The sequence below is a fragment of the Daktulosphaira vitifoliae genome, unplaced genomic scaffold, assembly GCF_025091365.1.
Source record: "Daktulosphaira vitifoliae isolate Bord-2020 unplaced genomic scaffold, ASM2509136v1 Scaffold_1, whole genome shotgun sequence".
Classification (NCBI taxonomy): Eukaryota; Metazoa; Arthropoda; class Insecta; order Hemiptera; family Phylloxeridae; genus Daktulosphaira; species Daktulosphaira vitifoliae.
The window spans coordinates 45,763,898-45,785,531 of NW_026099572.1; the positions used below are offsets into that span (position 1 = coordinate 45,763,898).

The 21,634-nt window shown below is 25.5% G+C and overlaps 2 protein-coding genes across 2 annotated transcripts; one reads left to right on the forward strand and one right to left on the reverse strand.

Annotated features, from left to right (window-relative positions):
- Positions 1–698: 698 nt before the first annotated feature.
- LOC126893759 (uncharacterized) lies at positions 699–20,276 on the reverse strand. Its single transcript, XM_050664239.1, has 25 exons — positions 20,098–20,276; positions 16,393–16,536; positions 12,028–12,304; positions 11,543–11,692; positions 11,227–11,411; positions 11,055–11,167; positions 10,862–10,980; positions 10,565–10,757; positions 10,362–10,489; positions 10,212–10,217; positions 9,929–10,095; positions 9,761–9,865; positions 9,506–9,705; positions 9,268–9,447; positions 9,026–9,199; positions 8,841–8,935; positions 4,631–4,775; positions 4,444–4,557; positions 2,318–2,490; positions 2,048–2,196; positions 1,726–1,958; positions 1,471–1,629; positions 1,256–1,392; positions 1,034–1,157; positions 699–935 (listed from the first exon to the last, which is right to left on the reverse strand). Exons 2-25 carry the CDS (start codon positions 16,502–16,504, stop codon positions 711–713), a joined length of 3,663 nt encoding a protein of 1,220 aa, XP_050520196.1. The 5' UTR covers positions 16,505–16,536; positions 20,098–20,276; the 3' UTR covers positions 699–710.
- On the forward strand, positions 5,311–7,423 carry LOC126899202 (COP9 signalosome complex subunit 6). The gene is made up of 3 exons (XM_050673799.1): positions 5,311–5,744; positions 5,958–6,397; positions 7,014–7,423. Exons 1-3 carry the CDS (start codon positions 5,439–5,441, stop codon positions 7,222–7,224), a joined length of 957 nt encoding a protein of 318 aa, XP_050529756.1. The 5' UTR covers positions 5,311–5,438; the 3' UTR covers positions 7,225–7,423.
- Positions 20,277–21,634: the final 1,358 nt, after the last annotated feature.

Sequence of the window (21,634 nt, forward strand, 5' to 3'; positions counted from 1 at the left end):
AGCGGTCGAGGTGCGCAACTTAGAAGAATTCTTATCTTTGCGTTAAGATAAAAATAGAGCGTTGCTTAACACTACCCTGCTTCTTACCATTTCTATCTTTACCATTCAAATCTTCAAATGTTATTATCTCAAAAAAATAATACAAAACTGGCTATCGACTATTTAATGATTTATAAAAAAAATTATTTTAATTTAATCATATAACATTTTTTTTATGACAAAACCATTATTTAAAAGGAAAATGTGGGATGATTGGTAAATAACACTGTATAATAAAAGAAAGGATTTTACTTGTAGTTAACCCTATATATAAGAAATGCTAGATTTTAATTTACAGTACATCTTCTATATAATGAACAAAAAGTTCTGTAAATAAAAAATACACGATTTTTTACTTATTATACACTTATATTAAAGAAAAACGATGTGTTAACTTCCAGTACACCTGTATATGAAAATACAGGTGGACTGGTTTGGCTTCTTTTTTTGTAGGGGTTGAATATTCAAAAAAAATGTTTTTTAACATTGTTGAAATATTAATATTTATTAACTAAAACACGCAGTGTTTAAAATACCAAAATATTGATAAGTACCAAGTAATTGATCCATTGCAAGTTCTTAAATCCACAAAAAAAACTGTACTATTTATGTATGTTCTTTACTTATCATACTATTTAAAATAAACAAATAATTCTAAATAAAGTAAAAAATTATTTATTATTATTTAAAAATTCTTCTAATTTTTTAGAAACAAGAGCTAAATTAGCACGTTTATTCGTTTTTTTGGCTATTGATCCTATTAAAGCTTTGATAGCTTGGATTTTCCCTTTTCTATAATCTTTAACTGCTTTTGGTAAATCAAGCATAGCTTCTTTACAAAGTTCAATTATTTCATTTTCATTTGTGATTTGTCTCCAGTTATTTTCCATCACGATCTTAAAATATTTTAATGTGAAATAGTATTTAANCCTTAAAAATTTTTAATGTGAAATAGTATTTAATAGTATAAGAAAAATAATTTTAAAAAATTCACCTTCAATGGGGATAAATTTGTATTCATAATTAATTTTTCAATTACTTTTCGAGCATAATCTAGATTCAGAGTTTCATTTTCTAGTAAATCTATTACTTCTCCAATAGAACTGAATGACAATTTACTAAAATATTAAACAATATTTTTGTTGCATATTTATATCAACATCATGTTTTGTTTTATCAATAAAAATATTTAAAAGATCTAAATATTAAATTTTACCATTGACTGGGTGCAAGATTTACTTTATTTAGTTCAGCTAAAAATTCAATTGTCAGTATATTCCATACTCTTGACGAATTTCTAGAAGGATTTTCATTCATGATTTCAAAAAATAATGATAATAAAACTGGTTGATTCTACACAATTAAATTTTTTTTTCTTAAATGTTTAACTAACTAAAAAATGTATTCAAAATATTAACAGTGATTCCATACCATTAAAATGTATGCTTTTCGTAAATTAAGGCCATGTTTTTCCATTAATCTTATGCGTGTAACTTTAGGTAACTCAGGAATAGATGATTTCAATTTATTTAAATCAATCACATTTAAATTTAAAGGCAATAAATTTGGTTCTGGCATAAATCTATAATCCTAAAAATATTTATTCATAATTTATATTTTATATCCTAAAACTAACATTTATATATGAGTAAATAGGAGGTTAATATTAAAACTATTTATACTTACTTGTAAAACCTCTTTATCTCTCATAGATATTGTTTTGTTAGAAACAGAATCCCATCCTCTGGTTTCATTGATTATTTCTTTCCCTGCTTTTATCAAGTTTATTTGACGTCGAATTTCATAATCAACAGCTAAATGTACAGCTCGAACACTTCCCAAATTTTTAATTTCAGTTCTTATACCCATTTGCTCACCATTTTTGATAGAAACATTGGCATCCACTCGTAATGCACCCTCTAAAATTTAATTTTTAATAAGAATTATATAGACCAAATAATATAATAAAAAGAGAGACATTTTTTAAATAAGTTAATATTTTTATTACCTTCCATTTTACAAGAACACGTTTTTATACATTCAAAAATAAGTAGCAGTTCTTTTACAAGAGAAGATGCCTCTAAACCATTACAAAGATCAGGTTCAAATACTAATTCTATTAAACCTATTCCTGCTCGGTTCAAATCAACTAGTGATCTACAAGATATTTTTGAAAATCAAAAAATAACATGATTTCTTTGTATACAAATAAAGTAAACTAATGAAAAAAAACATTATTTTATAAATTTAATAAGACAATATACAATTTTTATTTTACGTTTGAGAGTATGTATCATTTATTATTCTCCCACTATCTTGTTCTAATTGAATTTGTTTAATAATTGAAGTTTTACTATAAATTTCTTTATTAATATTTTCATCAGCAACATAAAATGAAAGTTCACCATTTACAGCTAATGGTTTATTTTGCTGAGTAATTTGATATCCTGCCTAAAATCAAAAAGATACATTAGAATACATTTTTATAAATAAAAAGTTTTCAATATTTTAAAAGAAATTCCTTAATTTAAAAGTATTAAAACAAAATTCCATGACTAATGTCATAAATTAACACTTTTTAGGGGTATAGAATGAAAAATTAGTATGTAGGAACTATACAGAATGCTTCATTTATCATGAATCATCATTTTTTATGTTCATCCTTTGTACATTTTCAGGGTGTCAATTTTATATTTTCAAATGACAACATGCATAATTAACTAGCTTATTATTAGATAATGAGTAATTAGGAAAATTACTGATCTATAACAACTTTTAAACCAGATTTTAGAAGTTATTAACATTTTATAGTAATGAAAGGAAATGGACACATTTAGAAATTTTGATTCCTGGGGAACTCAATTATGCCAGACCCAATGAACTTTTTTTCTCATCAAAAAAATATTTGATAATTTTTGAATAAATATTTTTAATAGACAATGATCAATTTAAGAAAATAACTGATCGGAAACAAATTTTAAATCAGTATTTCTGAAGTTATTGACATTTTTATACCTATACTGATGGAAGAATACATCTAGGAAATGACTAGTGATAAAAATAACAACACCCACAGCCATCTCCAGGACCACAATTAGGTGGGGTGCGAGTACCATGAGTGGTAAGTTATTAAATGAGACACTAAATATAATATTATAAAGCAATATCTAATAACATCGGCACACAAAAAAAAAAAAGTTGTCTGTACTTTTGACCGGACCCACCTACGGACATGTATTTTGACCCATTGAATTCGAATTTAAAGTCCGTTTGGCCCTGTCACCCTTCAGATTTGAGTAAAATTCAAAAAACCAAAAAATTACGAAAAACTGCAGTCACAGCGATGAATAAAATTTTGTGGACCCTAATCAAGTATGATTTTTATGTATTTCAATTTACTGAAACTGAATCTGAACATTAATTAGCCCGTTGAGTCGTCAACATTTGTAAAATAGCAAAAAAACCCAAAAATTGCAATAAATCATAAAAAATTGAAATTATCGAGAAGAAAACAATTTTTTGGATTCAGATTGAGTATGATTTTTATGTATTTTATTCCACTAAATTTGAATCTGAAGTTTTCTTGTCTTTAATAAAACCAATACCTTCTCAACTTCGCATCAAAGCTAAAAGTGTTGTAAAAAAATAGAGAAAAATATTTTTTATGATCAAAAAAAGGCCAAAAAAATATAATGTCAAAAAAAAAGTACCTGTAAAAGGTACTTTTACCTGTACCTGTAAGAAGAATTGAGTATCCCAGAAGACAAAATCCCTAAATGTATCCATGGACTTCTCCTCTACCTATCACTATAAAATGTTCTTTTCAGTCATTTTATTAATTACATCAATATTTTTTAAATAAATTAATTAATAATCTATGTTAGCAATAGATAATATAAAATTGATACCCTTAAAATATACAAGGTATGAACATCAAAAATACTTGAATTGAGAAAAATATGTACCTAAAAAAAATTCTCTATACTATTATTTTTTAATTAAATAACTGGTCCATGATAAATGAATCACCCAGTAGTCTTGTAAGATATTTTAGTCTGGGTAATAAACCTATTCAAGTGCTTCTACACTCTGTTTTATTTTAAAACACAGTTTATAGTTGGATATTATGAATATATCCATGCCAATTTAAACAATAATACTAATCTATTTTATTACAATTAAAAATATAATAATAATAACTTTGTTTTATAAAAGGATATATATACAAAACCCATTTTTAATAAAAAAACTTGTTGGATAATTTAATAGTATTCTCTGTATCAAGAAGTATCTTAAGAATTATAACAAAATACATTAATCAAAAATAATATACAAAAAATTTAACTTACTTTTGTATAATGTACATAAATGTTTTTTAGTTAAATAATAAAGTATGTTATTTACCGGCATATCTGCATAATAATAATGTTTGCGATCAAATAATGATATTGTATTCAAATTACAATTTAAAGCCATTGCAGTAAGAACAGCTGCTTCAACACATCTTTTATTTAAAACCTGTAATTAAACATAATGAAGTTATTTATTATACCAAGTTTATAATTTAAATACTCAATGCTATTTATCTTACTGGAAGTGTTCCAGGAATTGCAGCATCAAATAATGCTACCTGAGTATTAGCTGAAGAATTAAATTGATTTCCAGCTGCACTAAATAGTTTAGATTTACTTTGTAATTGTGCATGTATTTCTAACCCCACAACACTTATCCAATTGCTATTAATAATAATACTATATTATTTTTCTAAAACTTTTGATTTATGGATATTAAATTGTACACTTAAACATATTTTAGTAATAAAGTTTTAATTAATATAAACATAAAAAAAATTGGATACATACTTATCAGTCACTTTTTTTGAACTTATTCCCCTTAAGCATTTAATATTAAAATTTCCTAGTTTTATCGCATATCTAAGTACTAAATATTTTGTATACATATTAAATCAGCATAATATTAATTTTAAAATAATTCAACCATTACTTAAAAGAATAAAAATTTGAAATTTTTAATTTGATAGTTTTATTACGTAATACTAAATATTTCAATAATGCGTTATTGTTTTGAGAATTAAATAAGAAATAATTTGTTATTTTATGTTAAGTTCAAAATATTCTATGAAACAGGTTCATTAATTAACCCGATCAAATTTGGATTGGAAGTAATTTTCAAATCGTTTAAATCATTAGTTCTATCTGGTAAGCATGCCGGTACAACCTTATCACATTGTGCTAAAAACTTTCATGTTATCAATTATTATCACTAAGCAATCTATTTTTTTTTTGCTTTCCTTTTGTTTTTAAATTTTAATCCATAATCAATTAGTATACTTAAACTTTAATTTTTCTCCTTTTTATATTTTGTTTAATTAATCAAAAATGAATAGTACTAATGTAGAAATGGAAATAGATGATATTCAAGATAATGTTTTAGCTACAAATGTGACTGGCAGTGTCTCTATATCCTTACACCCTCTAGTTATTCTTAATATTTCAGAGCACTGGACTCGTCTTACAGCCCAAGTTGGTAACCCAGTTCCTACTCTTGGTGCTCTAATTGGTAAACAAAAAAATCGGACACTCGAAATTATGAATTCATTTGAGTTATCATATACTCAACTTGAAGATTCGTCTTTAGTGATTGACAGAGAATATTACAATACTAAAGAAGAACAGTTTAAACAAGTGAGATAAAAAAACAAAGCTTTTTACTAAAAACTGATGAAATTAAATTTTTTTTAATATGTTGATTTAAGTAAATGTGGCTTTTAAGTTTTATAAAAAATTATATATTACGTTGCTCACTTTTTAATAGTTAAAATGTTATTTATTTTATTGTTAAATCAAAAATACTTTATTATATGGAAATTGTAATCAAATCTTCATTTTAATTTTTAGGTATTTTGTGATTTGGATTTTTTGGGATGGTATATCACGGGTACAGGTAGTGACAAACCTACTTTACGTGATATAGAATTACATAAACAAATAACTGATATAGCAGAAAGTCCAATATTTTTAAAAATGGATCCTCATGGAGGACATACTGATCTTCCTGTTAAAGTATATGAATCAATTATAGATATAATGAATGGAGAGACTAAAATGTTATTTGTTGAATTGACATATACATTATCAACTGAAGATGCTGAGCGTATTGGAGTTGATCATGTTGCAAGAATGTCAAGCAATGATGCACAAGAAAATAGTTTAGTTGCTGAAACTCTAACTGTTCAATTCAATGCTATTAAAATGTTGCACAGTAGAGTTAAAATGTTACTAGAATACTTGAAAGAAGCTAAGAATTCTGAAAAACCAGTTAATAATGAAATTCTTCGGTAAGTTAAACATTTTGAATTGGTAAATTATTTTAATATTATATAAATATATATATATATTAAACTAGATAATATAGTACAAACAAAGCTGTGTGTATTGTGAAAAACATAAATATATAATTATATGACCAGTTTTGACAAAAGTCATCAACATCATTTGTGTATTAATGAATAAATAATTTAACATTGAAACAATTAAACACAAATGAACAAAAACATAGATACATATAAAAAACAAAAAACTTGTCACATTTTATGTTTTTCATAATACTTGGGGCTTTGTTTGTACTAGATTATTTAGTTTAATATATATATTTACACAATACATTTTTTAATTTTCAATAATAATATTTACATTTTTCTGTAAATTATTTTGAAAATCAAACAATTACTAATTATTATTCTTACTTTTGTATAAATAACTATATCAAAAGTATTTTCTATATGTTGCTACCTAAACATTAAATCCGTATTAAATACAATGAAAAAAAATAAAAAAGGAGGTAACTTGGGGAGTCCAGAGGTAACACTAATTTTTGACACGCCAATTCATTTCAAAATTAAAAAATGATAATATAACTGTTAAAAAATATCTAATTAGTTTATTATATTTTAGCGAATATGTGTCATTATGCCATCGCTTACCTGTGATGGAATCTGGAGAATTTTACAGAGATTTGTATACACATTGTAATGATGTTGCCTTGATAGCATATTTGGGTGTATTAACAAAATGTTGTAATGAAGTTAACAACTATTGCAACAAATTTAATGCACTTTATGATCGACAAGTAGTAGGAAGAAAAGTTAAAGCATTGTTTTTATAAATCAATTTTTTTAAGAAAATGCATGAATCATACTCAATTATTTATCTTTAAAAGTGTTGAATAATTTAATACTAACTTGATTGTAATATTTTTTTTTTCAAAATAAAAAGTCGTAATCATAAAAAGTCAATAGTCATAAAAGTAATTACATATAATTTAAGACTGTCATAAGAGGTTAATAAATGTACAAATAAATATATTTTCATATTGTTTTTATTTTTAACATTAATAAAGCATAGCTCTAAAATTCACAACATTAATAATGCGAGTGTGCATTTGTTTTAATTTTACAAGATATTTTCAACAAACTACACAAATTTACAAACTCAAGTACCAAAAATACTGAGATCGCTCATTGAGAATAATTTTACAATACTTTAAATTTACTAACAATAATATACTTTGGTTGTTCATTACTTTTATTAATATTAATTTATCAATATTATATCTTAATTATTAAAGTGTTAAACATTTTTTTATCTAAAATATTATTTATGATTTAGAAAATTGATCAAAAGAAAAGAATAACCTGATATTTCAGTCATAACCTATTACAGTATAGTTAATATTTTGACTAAATTTCAGTATCACTATAACTGTACAACTTAACTAGGAAACATCTTTCTGTTCATTTTATAACTTATTGATCCTCATCTCAGCATAAAATGAGAACTGATATATTAAGCAAAATTAAATATTTATAAGATTACTATTTTATATCGTATAAAAGCATTATTTAAGTTTGTCAAACACAAACTTTTATTATATTGACAAATCATTTAAAGTACTTGCAATGACATTAATAATTATGCATTGCATCTACTAAACCTAGTATAATTCACAGGACTTATTAAAAAAAAATTATTTCACTAGAATATCATGATAATGTTAACAGCTATTATGTTTTAATTTTATAAAAGAATAAACAACCAAGTACAAAATTGATATTTATTAATATTAATAATATTGCCAAGAATAACTCATAAGCGATGCTTATCTTAATATTAATATTTTAACAAAAGCAATAGTGAAATAATGTATTTTTTTGTTACTTAAAAAAATATTAAATCAAAATTATAACCAATAGTTTTCAAATCTGTAAACATAGAATTTTATTTTCTTATGATTGAACACAAAACATTTCTATGAAATGAATAGATAAATAGTTGAATTTTAAAATATCCTTAAGTAAAAATGTATATACAGTGGAGAGTAAAAATCAAAATTTAATGAAATTTTTAAGTAAATCACATAGAATAAAGATGTCATAATTTTTTTTTTTTTTTGATATGTGATCAACATGCAATTAAGTAATTAAAATTGTTGATGAATTCATTATTATTGAAGTTATTTTCATCTTAATTCAGGGAAGAAAATATTTACTTAGTTTTTTAATTTAAGACATATTTCTACCTTAAAGTTTTTAAAGTTGCAGTGTTTAAAAAAAAAGAAATAATTAATTCTAATAAAAATAATCAAATGGTAGCTTAAGTAATCTTATTTTACAAACATACAATATTAATATTTACTCCTTATACAACCACTTAGTTTTTATAACTTTTTAATATAGGTTATTGATGGTTCGGTTATCAATAGTTGGGGACAATAAAGATTGCATGCTTGTTGAAAGAGCATAGTATTTAATTGTATGAGGTGACTGCAAATGTCTATGTGGTATTACTTCACGTACTTCAGAATTTAATAATTCCTCCTAAATAATAAAAAAATTGTTTAATAAATTATTTCATTAGGATTATAAAATTTTCATTTATACAACCTGAAGCGTGAAAACTTCATCTCAGGATTGAGTCAATTTCATTTTACGTCCAGTTATTGTACCAACTAATGACTTTAAAGTTGAACTAATACCTTTTCTTGATATATTGTTTAAATTTTGGTTATTTATATTATGACTTAAAGATAAATTTGGATTCATCCCTTGTGGATGCGCATCCAAACACTTTTGGTATCGTAACTGAAATATAAATCAATAAAGATATTTTGTCAGTAAGATGATACATTTTATATTGTAGATCAACATACTTTACAAGCTGCTTCTATAGTTTTACATAATGTTGCAGCAGATTGATCACACTCAAATACATGGGCAATAAATAAATCTTGTGTTGTATGCATTATGAAAGCACACTGTTTAACATCTTTTCCTATTCCCAAAAATGATAAGTATCTAACACGGCATTCGACTACTTGGTCTTCTTCATCCTATATACAACCAAATTGAGATAAATATAATTTATTAAAAACAATTTCTAAAAATTACATTTTCTTGTTGAATAGTAATCATTGAAGGGGCAACCGCTACTGTTACTGATTGAGGTAATGTAAATTCTGAGCTTTTCAGTGTTTGTATAGCTTCATTTAAAATATCCATTCCAGATGGTCTAGAAACTTCAGTTGAACCCAAATATGTTGCATGTATTACTTTACGAGGCTCTTCCATTGGCGTGGGGAATGGTTGAACTATAAAATATATAATTCAAATGACAATTCAAATAAACATATTTAATTTTTTTACTTATAGTGTTAGCTGATGTATAACTTCCTCTATAACTTCTACGCTTGCGATATTCTAAAGGAAGATTTGTTGGTCTTATGGGTTGATTCATTTTGGTAACACAACCTACAAATATTAATTTAATTAATTTTTTATATCTTTAGTACCATTTGTTAATGTTATACTTACTTAAATCTGTTGGTCTTGATAGATTTTGCTGCAAACTTCGCTCAATCATAATTTTTTTACAAATGTCTCTTAATGTGTTTGCAATAGTACGAGCAGGCATATCACATCTAAATACATGACACATATGCTGTCTAGTAATTCTATCTCGAGCCACATATGCAAAATCTCTGTAAAGTATCAAAACAATTATGGTACTTGTTATATCTTGCAGGTTAAAAAATTTTTTTTTATTATTTACTATAATTTTAAATTAGCTAAAATTAAAAAAAATTGACTTTATTACCTTTCTCTGGAAATGGAGCATTGTAAAAAATAAAAATAAAAATATATTAATATTATGTAATTTTAAATTAAAACAAATAATTTGTCCTGTTTACTTATTTTTAGTTAATAGGTTTTTATAATTTTATTATAAAAAAACAAAAATAATTACCTGCCATTGTCTCTCCCAACTCCCCAAACTCTGATTGTGTGTATAGGTTGAGTATTCAACACAGTTAGATTTTCAGGATCAATTAATTTCAATGCACCTTCATCTAAATCCATAAATAAATCTTTCCCCTAAATTAAAAAATACATATACAATAGCATTTAGATTAATTAAATTATTTCTAATTTATAAAATGTAACTCTTACATCACCCCAACGACCAACATTATCAATAAAATCGTTTCTTCCAAGTGACAAATCAACAATGCATTTATTAACCGCTTTGCTACTTCTTTCTGGTGTCAAATCCTCTTCACATATTTCAACCCATCCTAGAGAGCGTACTGCAAATCGTATTCCTTTGTTTTCATTTTCAATGCGAGCTGGATAACTTCTCCTCCTTAATATTAGTATATTATTTTTAAAAATTATTTTACAATTCATAATAAATATTTATAATTTTTTAATTTTTTAAATATAATATTCTGTTGAATTTCTTATTACTTGTAGGCCATTTCCTCTTTTTTGTTTTTCTGGTAGCATAAGTTTTCAAGAGCTGAACTTGTTGTACTTCTTGTCACAGAACTCACTAATCCTCCACTACTTTGAAAACTGTTTAACACCTGAAATTTAATTATACAAAATATTTTAGCTCAACACACAATACAAAAAATTTAAGAAAATAATTTATTTTTACATATTCTGCATCTTTCACTAATGGAGTTTTTGGTTCATTTTTTCCACTGTATTCGGGTATTTCTCTTTGAATGGTTCCACTTTTGATATGCCAATAATAAGGCCCATCATCATCTAAAATTATAATTTGTCAGTGTAAAATAAATTTCTTGATAAAAATAAAAGATTTTTACCTTCATGTTTTTCCCATCCAGCTGGTAACTGTTCCTTCAAATGATCTGAAGACTTTGTTTTCATTGGAACTGCATATAAATCATTGTTTAAATCCCCTTGAACATGCTGTATATCATTATTTATACATGATGAATCCTTTTTATTTAACTGTAATGTATTTGGCGGTGATCGCTTTTCATTAATGCTAAAAAATTTATCAATGTTGTAAATAATTTATGTAAATGTTTATATTATTGTTTCATTTATTAGCAAAATGTTAATGGATGTAAATTACTGAATTTAACATAATTTAAATGATAATTTGATTAAACTTACTTCCCTCCCTTATGCTTAATTAGTTCAGATTCTTCTATTAAATCTGGTTTAACATAAGGTTTTTGTCTTTGGTGATTCTGGTTATTTATGTTAGTATAGTCTTGCTTATTATTAGAAGGGGAATTATTCGTAATGTTCATTGTCTTATTCCTGTATAATTGAATATAAATATTAAAATTAAATATTAAACTACATAGGGTGGTTTAAAAAAGATAGATAAAACATTTAAATATTTTCTTTATTTTTTTAACCTTTTTAATATATAACTAAGGAAAATACAAACAAATGAAGTTCTATGGAAATTATTATTTATAAAATTTATTTTAACAAAGTAAGTTTCAATTTGAACTGAACTATCATAAATTAAACCTAAAAAATGTGAATATTTTCCATTTACAGTATCCCAAATAATATACATATATTCCCCCTGTTGTTTTATCTTCAAGATGAGCTTGCAAGAAGATTAATGTTCAAATAACAGTTACCAATATGTTCCACCAGTTGTCATAATATCAACTCCCATCGATCCTAGGTCAAGAGATTTGTATCGTCTTCTGTTTATATTATCCTCATTAATATTGCATACGCTTTCAAAATCGCGACATAATAGATCTGAGTATAATACACATTCTCCATTTATGTTAAATCCAGCAGATGAGTCTGTAGAAGATGTCAAGTTTGAATTTAATGCATCATCAAGTGCTAAATTGCGTGTTCCAGACAAATGATAGTTAGGATTTTCATAACTCGAGCGTCCATTTTCTATGATAAAAAATTAGCATAAAATATGTATGTTAAACAACAACAAAATATAATATTAATTAATTTATGTTTATATTAAAATATTTTTTGTAATATTATTTTTATTAATTGATTTACTATCATAATAAAAAGAATGAGTAAGTGATGTAGCGAAATTTCTACTTTTGCGCGTATTAAATTTTAGACAAACTCGATCAAACCAATAGCCAAGACGATTGCCTTTAAATCTAAAGGGCGCCAAAACATCTATTTTACAAGTAGAAAAAAAAGGCGCTTGTATAATGGTTATCCTAAGACATTATGCCAACTGGCTCTATGACTATATGATATAATATAAAAAGTTATATTTACCCACACAGAACCGAATTTAGGAATTAGGTCATCCAATGCACTTTAATGTGCTACTCATATGACCTTTTTTTTTTGCTCATCACCCGTCGCATTTTAGAGAGAAACATGATAGGTGATTACAGGTCCAAAAGTACATAGGTTCAAATTCCTCTATATTTGTATTTACGGTTTAACCCAAGAACCCCCACTCCCAAAAAACTGCTTTATTATAACCATAGAAAAACTAAATTTATGTTGTTTTTAAAAGTTATTAGTTAACCATTATGATTATTCAATACATGTNTAAAAGTTATTTGTTAACCATTATGATTATTCAATACATGTACTAAGTATTTAGTTAAGTATTTAAAACAATTATAAGGAGATCGTGTCAAATGGAAGTTTAGGATAAGGGTGACCGACCCCAAGTAGTTGGGATTAAGGCGAGAAAGAAGAAGAAGATTTAAAACAATTTTAAGGAATAAGATATATTTTAAGTTTTATAACATTATAATATACAATACTATGGTAGAGTTGTAATGCTAGGAATTTTTAAAGGAAGCAGGAAAAAAAAGTTTTTTGATATGAACCTCAGTGTAAATAAGTAAAAACATTTACGAAACAGAAAGATATTCATTTTTACACAAGATATTACACGAATATTTTTAGCTAAAATAAAAATCCAGTCACTAAAATATATTTCCCATAACTATCCAACTGAAAGAAAATTTTTAGACCAAATACTATTGATTTAAATAAGTTTTGTGGTTATAACCCGTTTACTAATTCTAAAAATATATTTCTATGACAAAATTAAAATCATAATTTATGTAACGCATAATTGACTTACAGGTATATAAAGCTAAACAAACGGTTAACTATTTATGTTGATATTTTTATACTATAGGTCATATTTAAATTCATAAAAGTGACTCATCATTTATCAAAATAAAATTCAATAGGAAACCTTTTCTAAAATGATAGAAATAAAAATATGTACATATATGAAAGCACAATTAATCACTGCGTAAATGTTATAGATGAAGTTCTAAAAAAAGTTATAAGTACTTATATTTTTAAAGATTTATAAATATTTTAGCTTCGATGCGAAGCTTACAAGGTATTAATTTTACTATGATGTGTTTTTTATTTTTATTTATTCATTTTGTTTTTTTTTGTGTCTGTTACCACATTTTCTCAGCTCTCACCGAACCGATTTTTTTTAACGATACGTCAAAAGATCACAAATCGTATCTAGTCGGAGACATTACCCTCAAAAATTGAAAAAAATTCCCTCGTTCCCCGTAAATGGGGGAAACCTCCAAAAAAATTACAAATTTAAAAATCGCTATTTTTCGAAATTTTTTTTTCTTAAAACTGCCATTACTTTTTCAAAAATGAACAANTCGAAATTTTTTTTTCTTAAAACTGCCATTACTTTTTCAAAAATGAACAAATCAATATAATTTTTTTTTTATAGATGCATAATGTCTTTACCTATCATTTGATATATTTTTTTATAAATTTGACCCTTTACCCGCCTACAGGGAAGGATTCAAAATGACAACTTTTTCACAAAAAAATAACTTTTGAAAGTGTTCCGAAAATACTGACACTTTTATATATATCTTAAATTAAAGCTAATGTAATATACTATATTATAGAAAAAAACATTTCGGACTTTATTTTGTCTTCACAAAGAAAATGGCTACCGTATGCTATTTTTGTGTTAAAATTCTCAATTTTATATTTTTAACTTAAAAACTTTTTGAAAAATGTATGGATCAATACAATTTTTTTATGAAAAATAATATTTATATACCACTTTAATTTGACATATTTTTTTTCAAATCGAACCAGTTTCCTTAATACAGGGGGGGTTCAAATCTTTAAAATACATATAGAAAGTAGAACTTTTTTAACTTAACTTTCACAAGTGTTCCGGAAATACTGACACTTTTATATATATCTTAAATTAAAGATTATGTAATATTAACTTATTATATTATGATTATATAATATCTTTATTTTGTCTTCATGGTGAAAACAGACATCAAAGTTAATAAAAAAAAACCCAACCCAGCACAGGGAGTCGCAGCACAGTGGTGACGTGTCATAGTTGGATCAAGTATAATGATATCTGACAGTGATTAAAATCACTATCAAAAATAAACGCTTCGATGCAAATCTTTAGATAGTGTTTAATTTTAAAAAANAACCCAGCACAGGGAGTCGCAGCACAGTGGTGACGTGTCATAGTTGGATCAAGTATAATGATATCTGACAGTGACTAAAATCACTAAAAAAAAAAACGCTTCGATGCAAATCTTTAAATAGTGTAAATTAATTTTTTTTTTTTTTCATAATAAAGTACATTACATTATCTTTAATTTAAGATATATATAAAATTTTAGACTTTCCGGAACACTTTAAAAAGTTAATTTTTTGTGAAAAAATTGTCATTTTAAATCCCTCTCTGTGGGCAATTAAAGGTCAGAATTATAAAAAAAAATATACCAAATGATAGGTAAAGACATTATGCATCTATAAAAAAAAAATTATATTGATTTGTTCATTTTTGAAAAAGTAATGGCAGTTTTAAGAAAAAAAAATTTATAAAAATAGCGATTCTTAAATTTGTAATTTTTTTGGAGGTTTCCCCCATTTACGGGGAACGAGGGAATTTTTTTCAATTTTTAAGGGTAATGTCTTCGACTAGATACGATTTGTGATCTTTTGACGTATCGTTAAAGAAATCGGTTCGGTGAGAGCTGAGAAACTGTGGTAACAGACACAAAAAAAACACATCATAGTAACACCAATACCTTCTCAGCTTTGCATCGAAGCTAAACTACCATTTTTGTGAAAAAATTCTGGTAATGATAGTGATTTAAATCACTGTCAGATATCATTACACTTGATCCAACTATGCCACGTCTCCACTGTGCCGCGACCCCCATGTGCTGGGTTTTTTTTTAAATATAAATATATGTATAAGATAGAATAATATGAAATCGTTCCTTTCCAAAATTACAATTGGAGTACCCTACCTCTAACTCTCAACTAGCAATAAATAAAATATAAACAAAATTTTAGAAAGTACATTTTAATCTATACTATCAATGAAAATAATAAAGCTAAAAATTGGGGAGAGATAAAAAATATTTCAAACTTAATATGATATGTGGCACGTAATGTTCTAAGCTTACCTTTGAATACTAGATTGTCAAGGTCGACCTGAGGGAATGTCCCTCCCCCCATACTTAAAAATATTTCATTGCTTTAAGCGACAAATTTTCAATGTTTGACGTTTCTNTTTAAGCGACAAATTTTCAATGTTTGACGTTTCTACAGAAAAGTCACACAGTTTGTGAAAAATTATTTACATAGTAAAAATAATTTTTTCAAAACTCTTTTCGCGTACTTTTAACATTAGGGCGGCATCCTGTAAATTATTCAATGATATTAAATTAGATGAATGAACTATGCTTGCAAATACAAACGGACAATTCCATTAAACCTTATTACATTATTCGAACGACTACAATTAGTTTTTTTTATATTACTTTAATACTCCTAAATACATTATGTAAAAATATTTACTTATACCGACATATATAAAATGGTGACCAGATTAAGAATTATTTTTAATTATTAAATACTTTTAACGTAGTTTATTAATATATTAACCAAATAGTTCCTTAAAATTTAATCTTTAATATTATAACTTTAAATACCATTAAATATAGAAAACTTACCAAGCAAATTGTCTTCTTCGATAACAGCAGCAGTCATTATAGGATAAAGAGACGAAAGAAGTGTAGCGTATGGACTTCGATTTGGTGATCTAATTATTTCCCCACACAACATACCATAAGTGTTGTAGTTTCAAGTCCGATATCCTGTAAAACACATTGAATTAGTTGTTTGTTAAGTTACTTAATTGTCGTTCAATGTAAATTACATAAATAATCACCACTGACATCATTTTTTTAAGAATATTACGACAAAATACAACCCAATGATGCAACCAAAATTTGTTTACGGGAAGGAGAGAAGAAATGTTTAGTAACATTGTTTTGAGACATTGTTATAAATTCTAAACTGCAGTCTCTCTCTGTGCCTACTCTAAAAAATCAACGCTAATAATAAAATATTTCAGAAACAAGTAGAAATAGAAATTAAAAAGTGTCGGACGACTATAATGTACTAAGAATTTATTAAAGCTTTCAAGGATTGTTGTATAGTTTGTTATTATGAATNTACATAAATAATCACCACTGACATCATTTTTTTAAGAATATTACGACAAAATACAACCCAATGATGCAACCAAAATTTGTTTTCGGGAAGGAGAGAAGAAATGTTTAGATAACATTATTTTAAGACAGTGTTATAATTCTAAACTGCAGTTTCTCTCTGTGCCTACTCTAAAAAATCAACGCTAATAATAAAATATTTCAAAAACAAGTAGAAATAGAAATTAAAAAGTGTCGGACGACTATAAAGTACTAAGAATTTATTAAAGCTTTCAAGGATTGTTGTATAGTTTTTTATTATGAATAATACAGAGTAATCGATTTATTATAAACCACTCGATTATTCACAAAATTAATGCAATATTGAAAAAAAAATGTTGTTTTTTTTTTTGTTATATATATTTCTTGATTTATGAGCCATTAATTACTTTTTAAAATCGTCACTTATAGGGTTGTCGACTATATTTTTTAACGGTACCATATATATTTAACTAGTTTATAAAATAGAAAATGATCTAATTAAGAAAACGACTGGTCGATATCAATTTTTAGACTAGTACTTAAGAAGTTATTCTCATTTTTATACCTAGGCGGGAAGAGAAATTCGTTCGAGANATTTTTAGACTAGTACTTAAGAAGTTATTCTCATTTTTATACCTAGGCGGGAAGAAAAATTCGTTCGAGAAATGTCTAGTGATAAAAATAGCAGCAACCGCACTATATCTCCAGTCTATATTTTAAAACGCTAATTATTTTTGAATAACTGGTCCAAAAGTTATTGTCGACCAGTCATTTTCTTAATTCGATTTCTTGCTATTTGAGAAACTAGTTAAATATGTATATTTCCATTTAAAAAAATTAAATTGACACCTCTATAAAGGGTGATTTAAAGAATTAATTAAAAGCTAATAAATATATATAATTAAAAACACTTTTTTTTTTAATCAATTTTGTATTTATTTTGCGAATAATCGAATGGTTTATGATAAACCGATCACCCTAAACTTATCAAAAGAATTAAGTTAAAAAGTACGAAGAAAAAATTACCGAATGAAAGCTAAGCGTATTTTATGTCCGTAAAAATTTATAACTAGTATTGAGATTACAGTTCATGTAAAAAAAAATGTCTTAGTATCATTTGTTAAAATATACATTTTTCAAAAAATATCGTGTAAATTTATAAATGATAACATTCATTCAATCAGGGCGTGATACCTGTTATACTAAATTCCAAGCAACGCATGGGACGTATTGGTTTTCTTAGTCACTTAACACGGTATATCGATTAGGTTTATGGAATGACCAGTTTTGGCGCCACAAAGGCTATGCTTAACGACTGCACGAAATGCATTAATGTAATTTGGCGACAAGTCAAAACTACATTTCTTATAAAATAATTATTTGAAATATCATACCGAAAATAAATAACTAAACAACAAACCTACATTATTTAACAAACTGTGTCACAATAGAGGAAATTTTGTTGTGTAGTTAAGGTTAAATAAAATTAAATTAACCGTATCTACAGTATCTAATTTGCTGGTAGTATAAAAGAAATTAACAAGAGTATTGTAGTATTCAAAAGTCATAACTTTGTTGTAAATTTTTACTTTAATATTATGTATAAAACTTCGTTTAAAATGATTGAAATTACAGTATTATAAGTACATTAATGTAATATATCAAGAAGAACATGAATAATAAACAAAACATTTGAAAGCCAACTTATACTTATGACAAAAGATATGTATTAATAATGAAAATGTAAGAATCAGAAAATTTCAGATTTAAGATATTTAAACAATCAAGCANAATCAGAAAATTTCGGATTAAAGATATTTAAACAATCAAGTATTCATTGCCGTTTGTATATTGACTGCGTAGTTAATAACTTTTTAAGTATAGAAAATCACAAAATGAATTTGTATAATACTTACAAAATGTCTTGAATTAGTCACTCGAAATAATTATTTTGTCACTTTTCTCAATCACAACATAAATTATGAAAACTTAAAATTGAAATTATATTTCATTATTATTAATGTAATTTTGTTTATTATGATTTAAACTATCTCCGATAGCGTTACACTAAAATGGCAGAATACAGAAAGCGAATGTAACCCAGCTGTTGGTCATTAAAGGTTAGTCAGGCGCAGGACGCAATAACACAAACATGGCTGACTCAAAAGCATATCGATTATTTCACCCCTACGTTAGCACCCCTTGCTCGAACATAAACGTCTTCGGCGTTCAAATGATATTTATTTCTCTTGTCGAAAAAAAAAGTGATTCCAATATATTTTATTAAGCAGTCCATTAGCCAGAATCAAGATTATTAAAAAACCCTTTTATAACAGTTTAAAACGTTTAAAATGTCCCATAAGACCAATGTAAATGTTGAAATTTTTTGTGTTTTAAACACGTCTATAACACTGGTCAATCCGACCAGTAACAACAGTAACAACCCTGTCCAGAATGGTTTTAAAAAAACCATTATTTCAAAATATAAATAGAAAATTATACATTATTTATATTGTATTACAAAACCAACAATTTCAAGTAAAAATAGATAGTACATAAAATGAGCAAATGTCCAACAAGTTTACCTATCGGATAACAATATACATATTAAAAATGAATAAAATATTATTCATTAATAGGGTGAAATTCAACACAAAAAAAAATGTTTGTTAAAAACAAACGATAAATACATTTATACATTTAATGAAAAAAATAATTTCTTTGATTTTTAGTGATACTATTTACATGCTTCATTTTTAGTTTTAAATAATCAGTTAGATTATTAAACTTCAATCTAAAAAATTGGATTAAACAATACTATGAATTTTATTATATTTTCATAATTTCATTTCATCTCATTTAAAATACTAAAAAGAATAAAAACGCGTAGATTTAATATAATTTTTTAAAATAATGCTTAAACAACTTATAATTATATAAATACCAGCAAAGCTTAAAAGAGGGATTTTTTTAGAATTCAGAAACAAAAACGTGTGTTTTTCGCTATTGTTTCTTATACGAGAGATATATAAAACTTAAAAAAAATATTAAGAAAACAAAAATTTTGTGGGGCACCCTCCAAATACAATTTCTGAGTAAAGTTTTGTGAAAAAAAATGTTCTAATTGAAAATTTTATTGTAAATATACATCTGTAAAATAAGATAAATTTAAATTGTACTCACGGTGTTTCATCCAGAATCTTATGTCAAACGACATTTAAAGACGAATGACGACTATTTGGAAAAAGATGGCTCTCTATTGGTTTCCTGATAAGGAAATAACAACCCGGCCACTGCGACTGCACAATTTGATAACGGTATCCTAGTCCTGGATGACCTCGCATGTCCACATGTATCTTCTATACTTGATATTGCAAATCTTTTGTATTGCATTATAATTAAAGTTAAGGACTACAAAACTGCCAAATAAAATTTATACGTATAACTTACCTTCTATTTTGTTTAACTTCATCAAAAAATCGTTTTTTTTTCTAATAAGAAAATTATATGTTTGTGTTAGATGTTTTCAATAAATAAATATTTATTTTCGATGAAAGAAGTGAAGTTATAATTAGCAAATATTAATGCATGATTTGTACGTTGAACGATATTTTGAATATCGTTCAACATCTATGCTATACATTTTTAAGGATAGTTATGATTGAGTAACTCAATGATTATTAAACAAACATCTTCGTAGTTTATTGATAATTAAATAACGAACATTGCAAATTTTTTTAATTGATTCCCTTAAACTACATTGACTAAACAAACGATCTTATATAATGTATAATCATTTGTCGTTTTCACTCATTGGTATGTTATTTGCACTTATTAATGTACAATCATAAACTCTACATTGGCAATTCTTGCCACTAAGTAATAACCTATAGTTTATTCTTTTAATAATTTTATCATTAGGAATATATCGAAGTAAAATTATAAAAGCATTTATTCCCCAAGTATTTAAATCGTAGAATTAATAACATATTATGATTATATTTCTATAATTTAATCATAAGAGTACTAAAACTCAAATACATAAATAAATTGGTCATAGTTTGAATAAATTACAGGATTTTAAACTACAGAAAAATTTCATTAATTTTACATAAATAAGTATAAAGTAGAAAATAATCTTTATATACGAAAGAATTTTGCCGAATTTTAATTGATTTTTTAAAAGAACCCGTTTAATTTCTTTCCATTTTTTAATTGTTATTATGATTACTAATTAAAATAGACAAAACAATAGTAAAAGTAAAATCTTGAACTGTTTTTATATTTCTCTTTCATTTATTTATTATTAAATCGATTTTATAAATTATGTTGATCATAAATTGAACTGAATAATTCTAGAATCTAGATTCAACTGGGTTCCCATTTGCAACAACATAAAAATGTACGCGTAGTAAAGTTGAATCAAAAATTAAAATGAAACAAGTCAGAGACATCACATAGGTAATGTATAACTTATATTATAAGTTTAACAACCGCTAGGTTTATGTCGTAATCAATTAACACTTGGAGTTTATATCCCTCTCAAATGTATTTTGATTACAACTAATAGTGAAAAGGTGTTAATAAAAGTTAATCAGATAAAATGTTTGTAAAAAATTCACTTTCTCTCGATTTTTTCTGGCTTACGGTATCACGTTTCATTTTGTTAAAATAAAAAACCCGTGTTTCTACGGAATATAGAATGCCACGAAGGTGCCTT

What these genes read in the sequence shown, in the direction of transcription:
- LOC126899202 (XM_050673799.1), top strand. Translation starts at nt 5,439, where the DNA reads ATGAATAGTACTAATGTAGAAATGGAAATAGATGATATTCAAGATAAT. An exon ending in AAGAAGAACAGTTTAAACAA is followed by an intron (nt 5,745 to 5,957) that starts GTGAGATAAAAA and finishes TTTAATTTTTAG; the next exon opens with GTATTTTGTGATTTGGATTT. An exon ending in GTTAATAATGAAATTCTTCG is followed by an intron (nt 6,398 to 7,013) that starts GTAAGTTAAACA and finishes ATTATATTTTAG; the next exon opens with CGAATATGTGTCATTATGCC.
- LOC126893759 (XM_050664239.1), bottom strand. Translation starts at nt 16,504, where the DNA reads ATGTTGTGTGGGGAAATAATTAGATCACCAAATCGAAGTCCATACGCT. An exon ending in ATTATTATGCAGATATGCCG is followed by an intron (nt 2,491 to 4,443) that starts GTAAATAACATA and finishes TTTTGATTTTAG; the next exon opens with GCAGGATATCAAATTACTCA. An exon ending in GAAAAGCATACATTTTAATG is followed by an intron (nt 1,393 to 1,470) that starts GTATGGAATCAC and finishes TTAATTGTGTAG; the next exon opens with AATCAACCAGTTTTATTATC.